The following is an 11660-nucleotide window of genomic DNA, read 5'->3' on the forward strand; positions in this document are numbered from 1 at the left end:
TTGCCAAAATACTTTTGGGGGTGAACATTGAGTATAGTGATACATGTGTTAAATCTCACACCATATGTTCCTTTGAACTTTGATATTCTGAACCATGTTTGGAGTGATAAAAATGTCTCTGCTGATTATCTTAGAGTATTTGAGTGTATGGATTATGTGCATATTCTCAAAGATGAGAGGTCAAAGTTGGAAGACAATAGTGAACATTGAGTATAATGATACATGTGTTAAATCTCACACCATATGTTCCTTTGAAATTTGATATTCTGAACCATGTTTGGAGTGATAAAAATGTCTCTGCTGATTATCTTAGAGTATTTGGGTGTATGGCTTATGTGCATATTCCCAAAGTTGAGAGGTCAAAGTTGGAAGACAAGACCAAAAAGTGTGTATTTGTTGGCTATGGACTGAATGAGTTTGAATATCGATTTTTTGATCCGGTTAATAATTAGAAGTTTATTCATAGTGGTGATTCTGTATTTATGGAGGATTATACCATTGAAGATATCGACAATGTAGACGAGGTTATTCCCACTCAAATAAACGAGGAGATGGTTGAAATGAATTCAATTACAGTTGCTCCTAACTTAATAAACACCAACAACAACGATCAAACTGAAAATCAAGGTATGAGATTACATTCTGTTAATCCTTTAAATATTAATGATTTAGTTGATGTTGACTCTTACAGCGAAGTTAATGCTGGAAATGATAATAAAAAAGGGAATGAAAATGTTGATGAATAAATTTCTTCTAATGAACCAAAACGATCTACTCGAGAAAGACGCCCTTAAGTTAGATACCCAACAAATAAGTATGTATTTTTTTATTGATGCTGAAAAATCTGAGAGATTTCAAGAATCATTGAAAAGTGAAAATAAAAAAGAATGAATGGATGTCATGGAGGATGAGATGCAATCTCTTTGTGTGAATAACATTTTTGAGCTAACAAAGTTGTCTGAGAGCAATAAGGCTTTGAAAAATCAATGATTTTATCGGTTAAAACAAGATGGGCATAATTCACAACCTAGATATAAGGTCCTGTTGGTTGTAAAAGGCTTCTTACAAAGAAAATATGATAGTGGATCAAATATGATGACAAAAGTGTTGTCACGAAACAAGTTTGAGGTATGTCACTCGGATGTCTAGTTGACATTGCCCTCCAACTAGTCGGTCGGGGGAGTTTGTTAAGTTTTATCCAACTAGTTGGAGAGAGCCAACTTGATTAAGGCTTTATTTAGACCCAAAGTATATAATGTGAAGGGACATTATTTTTTAAAAAATAAACAAAATAATAGAAAAAAATTCAAATAATTAAAAAATAATAAAAAGAGATAAATAGATTAATTAATTAATTAAAAAAGAATAGAGAAAAGAAAAAAATGAAAAGAAAAATACTAAAAGAGAAACAAATTAGTTAAAAAGATATATATCCTTATCTTCATTCCTTTTTTTTCTTTTGCTGGTAATTGTTGAAATTTTTTTTGAAATTTACAAAATCTCAATTGCTAACAAAATTAGTAAATTATCATCTTCAAAATATATTTAATTAATTATCATTACCTTATTACCATTTTAATTATTAGATATTTGTTCTTAACTATACATGTATAACTAGGATAAAATAAGCCCATTAATATAATTAATTAATTAATTTAATTTAAAATTATATGAATAATCTCCCATTACTTTTCAAAAGTGTCAGTATAAGATGTAATTAAAAATGGATTCCTATAAAATATAACTCCAAATCAAACAGGCCTAGTTTATTGTAACAATTTAATTGAATAATTTCTTTCTAAGTTAAAAATTGCCTTTGGTAGTTTATAAATAGATTTTATCCTCAATTAGAATTGATCAATTGGTATATATATCTCCTCCCTATCTCTTCTTAGTACCAAGTACTGTTTGCTCTTCTAATCTCGAGAAAAATGGAAGTGATAAACATGGTTTTGTTGGGAGTGTTATTGGGTGGTCTAGTTTGGAACCTTCTTAGAAGAGTAAATGGTTGGGTTTATGAGAACCTTAAATTGGGGGACAAGAGGTTCCTTCTACCTCCAGGAGATCTAGGTTTGCCCTTTATCGGCAATATGCTCACCTTCCTTAGAGCCTTCAAGTCCACCGATCCCGATTCCTTCGCCAACTCCCTTGTAACGAGGTATTATTTTACATTTTTTTTAAATGTTCCGGGTGTGAAGATTCGAATCTATAATTTTGAGTTCTTAGGTCAAATAACCCATATCCCATAGTATTAAAATGTGGGAGTGTGTGTGGTTGTAAGATGGATGAGGCGGATCTATGTAGAGGTTCCGCCACTCCGAATTTTTTTTACGATTAATATATGATATTACCTCCTAATTTTTTTTTAAAAAATTAATAGAATTCATTATTTTGTTTATTTAATTATTAAAAAATATTAAAACTTGTATTTATTTACTCGTTTTATTTTTTAAAAAATTGTTATTTATTTAAGCCCATCTTAATTTTTTTTAAGCCTACCCCACCACCGAATCCTGGATCCGTCCATGTAAAATGATTTTTTTTTTTTCCGTTAGTTGGACTTAAACAATGTAAACAGATCCAGCATGTTTCTCAAAAAAAGAACTCAAATTTTAACATTTTAAAAATATTACTCATTTAATATTCTTTATAAAAAGTTTAAAACAAATGGGATTACTTGACTATATAAAGTATAGGGAACATGGTGTAACATTAAAATGAAAAAATGTCTTACTTTTTCTTTTTAAATTTAATGTTGTAGATATGGACGGACAGGAATATACAAGACCTTTATGTTTGGTAGTCCTAGCATTTTAGTCACGATGCCGGATACATGCAAGCGAGTATTGACGGACGATGATTGTTTCATGCCCGGTTGGCCCGAGTCCACGGTGACTTTAATAGGTGAGAAGTCGTTCATCGGGATTAGCCAAGAGGAACACAAACGGTTGAGAAAGCTAACCGCGGCTCCAATAAATGGTCAAGAAGCTTTGTCGCTTTACTTGGAATTTATCGATGAAAAAGTGGTGTTGGCATTAGACAAATGGTCCAAAATGGGACAAATTGAGTTGTTAACTCAACTAAGGAAACTTACATTTAGGATAATCATGCACATTTTCTTGAGTACCGAAGGTGAGGAAGTGATGGAAGATTTGGAAAAAGAATACACCTTTTTGAATTATGGAGTTAGAGCCATGGCCATCAATATCCCCGGTTTCGCTTATCATAAAGCCCTCAAGGCTAGGAAGAGGATGGTCGCTATTTTTCAATCGGTGGTGAACGAAAGAAGGAAAAGGATGGGGTCGATGAAAAATTCACCGGTAGGAAAGAAAGGCGATATGATGGACGCATTGTTGGAAGTTGTTGACGATAAAGGAAGGAGATTGGGCGATGATGATATAATCGACATTCTAGTCATGTACCTAAACGCCGGTCATGAATCTTCGGGTCACACGGCAATGTGGGCTGTTTTCTACCTACATAAACACCCCGAAGTTTTCAAAAAGGCCAAGGTATGTATATAACCAACTTATGTCCAATTAATTTTGTTTGAATTTCAAATAATCTATCGGTTTCAATTAACTTTAGGCCGAGCAAGAAGCTATAGTAAGGAACAGACCACCCGGGCAGAAACGCATGTCGCTTAAGGAATATCGTCAGATGGAATACACCTCTCAAGTTTGATATCTTATACCCTCGTTTTATTTGATTAATAAAACACTCGAAACACAAATCTTAATTAGTTTGTCATAAATTTTGTAGGTGATTGATGAAACTCTTCGTATTGTCTCATTTTCTCTTATGGTATTTCGAGAGGCATTGAAAGATGTCAAAATAAATGGTTTTGTAACATTCATTTGTGTTATTTTTCTATTGTTTCATTTTAAAAAATGAAACTTACTATTTTCTTGATAATAGGTTATTTGATACCAAAGGGATGGAAAGTTTTGGCTTGGTTCAGATCGGTTCATTTTGACTCCGAGATTTACCCAAATCCTAAAGAATTTGATCCTTCAAGATGGGATGTAAGTAGTTTCATGAATGAAGTTGTTTTTAATGAGTCTAATTCTACTAAAGTAACTTTTATTGGGTTAATTTTAGGGATTTACCCCAAAGGCGGGAAGCTTTCTTCCTTTTGGAGCTGGAACTAGATTGTGCCCTGGCAATGATCTTGCGAAACTAGAAATATCCGTCTTCTTACACCATTATCTTCTTGGTTACGAGTAAGTCTTAGAAAATCTTGACATTATCTTTATGTTTCACATGTCTTACAATTTTCAAATTTGTTTTGTTTCTCAGGTTTGAACGAGCAAATCCAAACTCGAGGTTGATGTACTTGCCTCATCCGAGGCCAATGGATAACTGCTTGGGAAGAATGAAGAAAGTTTCCCAATAATCTTTTAATGTTTAGACAAGTGAATAAATCTATCATGTGTTTTCTTTGAGGGATATGTCTTAGAATCAAGATGAATAATGAGGTATTAATGCATGGTAGTGGAAGAATAATATTAATAATAAATAACATTGTTTGGTTTTATTTATCCTCTTCATCAAATATACAAGTTTTCTCAATGTACTAGAAATGATTCAATATTTTGTTATCTAAATAAACTATTTTTGTATGTGATCATATAAACATAAATAGTGAATAACCATTAAGTTAAGGCAAAATCACTATTTAAAGCTTGAATTTCTACCATTTTTAAGGACTCGGACTTTAAATCATGTTATTTGAGACAGAAATTTTAACAATTTTAGTTAGATGAGTTTCCCGTTAAACAAATTACTCCTGAAAAAAATGGTTCATATAGAACTTGAACTTTGAATAGTCTCATTTAAAATTAAGATTATCATTTTTAACCAAATGAAAAATTTTTGCTAAACAAACTGTTTTAAAGTTTGAGGGTTAACATTTTAATCAAGAGGATTTTCACTAAACTAAACAAACTCCAAAAAAAAATCATTTATTTTTTAAAGAGAAATAATTAGGGAGAGAATTTTGAAGAGGAATTTGGGGAGAAAATGATGTCACGATCTAATTCAATTAAAAAATAACATATTTTAATTATCTCCTCATCTTTTTATCATTTTTCCAGCAAATAACACGTCATTCCTTTTGTATATTCTCTGAAATTCTCCCCCTTATCCCTTCTCTTTTTAAAATTAATTAATAATATAAAATTTAATAATTATGTGAAAAATAAAAATACAATGATACATTTTTTAAAGAAAGTCCGGTTTAAAAAATCTCAATGACTAAAATTGGTAAAGTTTAAATATTAGATGATTGATTAAAATTTGGACCCCAAATAATAGTTGGACATTAAGTTAATTATTTATATGCTTTGACATGAATGTATCTGTATTCCTTAATTTTTTTTCTTGCCAATTTTACTCTTCGAAACATTTAAATAGTAGTATTTATTGTTTTAAACTAATTAAATTAAGAAAAAAAAATATAGCTGTAAAATCACAGTCCCACAGCTAGCTCTTAAGGTGGCCGCATTTAAAGTTGGGTTATTATTTGAAATAAAATGTTTTATTAAAAAAACATATATTGTTTGATTTTAAAAATGGTTTATCTGGATTATTAGTATTTAATGTAATAAATAATAAAATAAATATATTTTATTATTTTAGTAATAATTTAAATAATAAGATTGAAAAAGTATTTGACAGTAAGATTATGATTTATTTGAATTAAATTTTAAAAAATACAGATAACAATTTTGCCTTAACCAGCTTTGTTCACACCTATTTTCTAGAATCTAGATTCACAATATATATTACTTTAAAAATATATTTTTCCTTTCTTGCAATATAATAACTTTATTCCTTATTTGGAATGATCTGACTTTAACTAATTTTGATAAATAATATTTATTTAAATTACTACTATCTTTTATATATTGTCAAAATATCAGAAGTCAAAATAAAAATAAAATAAATTCAGAATTGTTATAAAATTTTAATAATATATCCTTTAAAAAAAAAATTCAATGGATATATATAGATTATTTTCCCATCAAACTTTAGATTTTGACAAATTATAGAATATTTTGTAAAGTATAAATATTATGATTACAAATATTTAATAAATATATGAAAATAAAGATAATTAAGGTTAATGTATTACTTTAAAATTATTTAAATTTGGAAATAATATTAAATTAATTCTCTTTTGACATATTTAGATTTGAAGAGTTGACCTTCTTTTTAAATAAAATTTCTCTTGGCGGTATACTCTGTTTTCATCTATCCATCATCAATGGAGTTTCCACCGGACCTCCGGTGTCCGATAACAATGGAGATAATGACAGATCCGGTCACAATCTCCACCGGCATATCCTACGACAGAAAAAACATAGAAAAATGGTTTTTTACATACAAAAAATCTATCTGTCCAGCCACCATGCAAAAGATAACCAGTTTTGATATCACTCCAAATCATACCCTCAAGAGATTAATCCTCTCATGGCCAATTCTAAGTCCAATCCCATCACCGGAAAAGAAACATCCGTCTTTGTTAGCAGCCGCCGGCGAGATTTCTACCCTCTTGATATCACTTGAGTCGTCGCCTTTCAAAGGAACGATTTTGAGGAAGATTCGGTCGTTTCTCGATATGGGTTTTGAGAAAGTTAAGGTTGAATTTGAAGATGCTAAGGGGGTAGAATCGTTGGTTAAGATTGTTGTTCAAATCTTGGATGTTGATGCAGGGGAGTTCTTGATTTTCAGAGCGGCGGAGGAGGCAATTGGAATTCTTTATGTTCTTTCTTGTTCTGGAAAAATGGGTCTTGAAAAGGTTAGAGATTCAACTGATATGATTAAAGCAATGGCGGTTTTGTTGCAAAGAGGGAGTATGGATGCGAGATTTCATGTCATTTCAATCTTTGGAGATATGTCAAAGGTGGGTGGTAATCAAGATTGGAGCTTTTTAATGTTTAATCAATGTTCTGACTTGTTCAAATCGATATTCGATATAATCTCCGATGAAATTAACACAAAACCGGCTTCTTATGCACTCGAGCTCATGATACACTTCTTCGCATCTTCGAAAAAGAATCGGAAGAAAGCGATTGAGGCCGGAGCTATCCCGGCCATAATTGAGCTTCTTCCGGAGGCAAGTCGATCGAAAACAGAGAAACTTGTTCATCTTATTGAGTTGTCATGTGAGTGTGCAGAAGGGCGATTAGCGTTTGTTGAACATGGGTTAGGGATTGCGGTTATGGCACAAAAAGTAATCACGGGTGTGTTTGATTTGGCCACGAAAATGGCGGTTAGAATTATGTGGTTGGTTTGTAGTTGTGGACCTTCTAAGAGGGTTTTGGATGAGATGTTGGTTTCGGGTGCGGTAACAAAGTTGGTGACACTTTTGTCTGTTAAGGTCGGCGGTGGCGGTGGCGGCGGCGGCCGTTGCGGTGGCAGAGGTGGAGGAGGATCGTCGACTAAGGAGACGGTGGTGAGGATTTTGAAGTTGCATGGTGATGTATGGAGGAGATACCCATGTGCGTTTAGTGATAATTTAGGGTTTATTCATGGAAATTAAATGCCCGTAAACAGGGTGTATAGGGAAGAGTTCGTACTAAGATATCAAAAGTTACGGGTTTAATTCTACCGTTCTTGAATAAAACAGAAGGATATGACTTCTGGGTGTATGTTAATTCTTTTTATTTTTGAAAAAGAACAAAATTTTAAATTAACTAAGATCTCAGAATAATTTGTAAGGGACTCACATGATTTTTTAATATTTTTATTTGTCATTTTTTGTCAAATTTTCATTTTTTTGATTTGTTATTGGTGGTTTATGTTAACGGATATTTATGGGTAACATAAATTAGTGCTTTTCAATCTTGGATTTGTCATATTTATTTATTATTAGTTAAATTTCTATTTAATTTCTTACATTTGGATTGGCATGATATTCATATAGAGTTTGTATTGAGAGGATATTTTTGTATATAATAGGTATGTATTATCTCAGTGTAATATTATGTAATGTCACATTTTGTGAAAAATCTTGGTTAATTTTATTTTATATAAATGTCTATTTTGTGATCAATTTCAGTTAAAAGGGATATATATATAGTTTCAGATATTTTGTCCAATGAACAGCTGGTGATGGTTTTATTTTCTTTATCAAATGAATAATTAAAGAAGTGTTGAAAAAGATAGGAAAAAATAAATCAAGGTTAAATATATAATGAGAAATAACATATTGGCAAAATTAGTGAACCATATTGAGAAAAAACAGACAAATCAAGGTTAAATATGAACATAATTTATATTGTCAAAATTAATAAACCATATATTATTGAAGGGAATCCTCATATAAATACAATCAATTACTTCATCTTTATTGATTTTCCATGTAACTCAACCATTTGAGTTCAAGACAAATATATAGAATACTTTGATTTGATGTAGAATTGGAGATCAAATTCTAAATTCAAGTTAAGTTCTAAATTCTACTTTGATTTTATTTTAGAATTGTATATAATTCTTTTTAAGAAAAAACAATTTATACTATATATTTTCAGGAAGGGAGTATGAATTTAGTGAAAATCATGGACAATTTGTTACAATTTACAATTGTCTTTGTTTAAGGCTTTATCTCTTGAGAATTTTAAAGAGGATTATATGTCAAATTGTTGGAATTTGAATTTGAATATGCTCTAAAAAAATAATTGAATTAATTTTGAAAGAAAATTTCAAATTAAAAAAGTTATTACCTTTATTGAAGTACTTATTGTTTGGACGCATTAAAATTAAAACAAGATTCAATACAAATATCATTTTAATCACTTTCAACCAAATTTCAAATTACACTTATTAATCTTTCACCTTTTAAACATTTTTAATCATTACTTATTGTTAAAAATAAAAGCTTAAAATTAGAATTACATGTATCATTTTCTCAAACATAAGAATTGAAATTCAAATTAAAATTGGCAATGAAATTCTAATTCCAATTCCATGAGAATTGGCATTGAATTACAATTCAATTCCTATGTTTGGAAACATTATAGAATTGTAATTCAATTCTAATTCCTATGTTTGAGAAAATGATAAAATTGTAATTCAATTCCAATTCTTATGTTTGGGAAAAAGATTTTTTTATTAATACTAACAAAAATAAAAGCTTAAAATTAAAGATGACAAGCTGAACATCGTGCCCAAATAGTCGTATTCGACTCGGGCAATTATTGTCAGACTTTCAATTGTGTCGTGTCGTGTCGAAACTCATTATTATCAACGTCGTATCATGTCTTGACTCGCTCAAAATATAATGATATACAAACTCATTTGTGTCGTGATAATTCGTGTCAACATGTTTATTCATATCGTGCTAACTCATGTTCAAACTCGTATGTCGTGTCGTGTTGTGTCAACTAAAGATAGTCATCGTGTCAGCACAATAGTGTCGTATTTATTAATTTATTAATTCAACAAAATGATTTAAATTAGTTTAATATGATATTTATTATTCTAAATTATTAATTAATATATTAAATTAATTAAATATATATAATTTTTTTTAAAAATTTTAGATAAATATTACACTAATTAAAATTACTTAGAGACATGTTTATATACCAGATTCGTGATGCACTTCTAGAATTTGTTGGCTCTCCAAATATCAACCTCTTAGTTAGAGCTTCTAGGGATACCATCAAGAAATAATAATATTCAGTGTCCCACATTTATATTGCTAGATATCCAATTCTTAATAGTCACAAATTTTGAAAGAAAAATACCAGCAAGATAGAATAGGTGCCCATGCTTTATGAGCATTCTTGGTCCAATTATTCCTAATGCATTGACAAAGCCGAGCAAAATAAGTTGCGAAAGAAGCTATAAAATTACAAACATTGAAGATATCCCTAGATTTTTCATAGGTCGATGTTTGTAAACATTTCTACTATCCTAGCAACTAGCATTGATAATATATTAACGATAATCTGTCCAAAAATTTTTGAGATATGTAATACCACTTTCTAAGCTTGTATAAGCTTGTAAACCGATGTACAAGAAACCGAGCATAAATATGGCCGTGAAGAGATCAATCAAAATGGGAGTGACAGAGAGAACAATTATAGGAATATCGTGATTGTTCATGTGGCGTGCTTGTCTAGCAATGTAATAGTCGCAAGGTGCACATCTACAATAAAGAAGACTATGAAAGCGATAAATAGAGGACACATCCGAAATAGGCACATCACATCTTCAATCTCTTGCGCAAATTTCAAGTATAACTTGATCCATCTAGCTTGATGTCGCCCTCTTCCAATTTTGCGGCTTTATGAAGGATCATGATAGGTAAACGATAAAAGAATATTATTAAGACATAAACAACAAACCATGTACAATCTTATATAGAATATATAATTCATAACTTAACAACATATTACATTATTACCGGTAAGTAGAGTTGTATATCGTGCTTAAACAATCGTATTCGACTGGGACAATTCGTGTCAGACTTTCAATCATGTCAAACTTCATTCTCATCCGTGTCGTTTCGTGTTTTGACTCGTTCAAAATATCAAGATTCATGGGTCCATTTGTGTCGTGTTAACTCGTGTCAACATGCTTATTAATGTTGTGTTAACTCGTGTGTCGTGCTTTGTCAACTAGAGTTGGTTATCGTGTCAGCAAAATCGTGTCGTGTCGTGTCTAAATAAGTGAAGTTAGTTTAATATGTTATATGTTGGTTTAAATTTAATATATTAAGTTAGTTGAATATAAATTTTAATTTTTTTGAAATTTTAGATAAATATCACACAGTTAAAATTATTCGGAGACATTTGTTTGTATGCTAGATCCGGAATACACTTCTAGACTTAGTCTACTCTCAATATCATCTACACGAATATCAACCTCTGAGCGGATATTGTAAGGTGCCGGAGGTACACAAATAAATAATATAATTATATCTTCTAAGTCTGCCATCAAGAAATTATAATAATCATAATGTCTCAAATATCCGATTCCCAAAAGATATAGTTAAAATCTCGCCCAAGTAGTCCCTCAAATTTTAATAGAAAAATACCAGCCAGATAGGTGTCCATGCTTGTCTAAGCATTTCTACTATCTCAACAACTAGCATTGATCAATTGATTTTTGGATCAACTAATTAGAGAGTATAGTAAATATAAATCCCCACCTCAATCTTTTGGAGATGTGTAATATCACTATCTAAGCTTGTAAATCGACAAAGAAATGACACAAGAAACCGATCGATCATAAAATATGACCGTGAGAGAAGAAATCAAAATAAGAGTGACGAAGAGAATGATTATAAGAATATCGTGATCGTTTATGTGACGTGTTTGTCAAGAAATGTAATATACATAACGCACAACGGTAATAAAGAAAACTATGAATGCGATAAATAGAGGACACATCCAAAATATGCACTTCACATCTTCAATCTCTTAAATGATGTATAATTTTCAAGGATATCTTGATCTATCTAGCTTGATGTTGCCCTCTTTCACTATTGCGGTTTTTTTAAGAATCCTAATAAGAATAAGATAAATAAAAGGTTTTTTTAAGGATCCTAATAAGAATAAGATAAATAAAAATTATCAAGAAAGTATAAACAACAAAATCACATACCATCTTATATAAATATATATAATTCATAATTTAACAACATA

General features: G+C 30.5%; 2 protein-coding genes across 2 annotated transcripts; both read left to right on the forward strand.

The window, feature by feature from the left end:
• The first annotated feature begins 1931 nt into the window (after positions 1-1931).
• LOC124937828 (ent-kaurenoic acid oxidase 1-like) lies at positions 1932-4396 on the forward strand. The gene is made up of 7 exons (XM_047478158.1): positions 1932-2158; positions 2762-3512; positions 3589-3678; positions 3763-3841; positions 3919-4025; positions 4102-4223; positions 4300-4396. The coding sequence occupies exons 1-7, from the start codon at positions 1932-1934 to the stop codon at positions 4394-4396; spliced, it is 1473 nt and encodes a 490-aa protein (XP_047334114.1).
• Positions 4397-6304: 1908 nt separating this feature from the next.
• LOC124939670 (E3 ubiquitin-protein ligase PUB23-like) lies at positions 6305-7546 on the forward strand. The gene has a single exon (XM_047480124.1). It carries the CDS (start codon positions 6305-6307, stop codon positions 7544-7546), a length of 1242 nt encoding a protein of 413 aa, XP_047336080.1.
• Positions 7547-11660: the final 4114 nt, after the last annotated feature.

The sequence above is a fragment of the Impatiens glandulifera genome, chromosome 5 (genome assembly GCF_907164915.1).
Source record: "Impatiens glandulifera chromosome 5, dImpGla2.1, whole genome shotgun sequence".
Taxonomy (NCBI): Eukaryota; Viridiplantae; Streptophyta; class Magnoliopsida; order Ericales; family Balsaminaceae; genus Impatiens; species Impatiens glandulifera.

What these genes read in the sequence shown, in the direction of transcription:
- LOC124939670 (XM_047480124.1), top strand. Translation starts at nt 6,305, where the DNA reads ATGGAGATAATGACAGATCCGGTCACAATCTCCACCGGCATATCCTAC.
- LOC124937828 (XM_047478158.1), top strand. Translation starts at nt 1,932, where the DNA reads ATGGAAGTGATAAACATGGTTTTGTTGGGAGTGTTATTGGGTGGTCTA. An exon ending in GCCAACTCCCTTGTAACGAG is followed by an intron (nt 2,159 to 2,761) that starts GTATTATTTTAC and finishes TTAATGTTGTAG; the next exon opens with ATATGGACGGACAGGAATAT. An exon ending in CATTATCTTCTTGGTTACGA is followed by an intron (nt 4,224 to 4,299) that starts GTAAGTCTTAGA and finishes TTTGTTTCTCAG; the next exon opens with GTTTGAACGAGCAAATCCAA.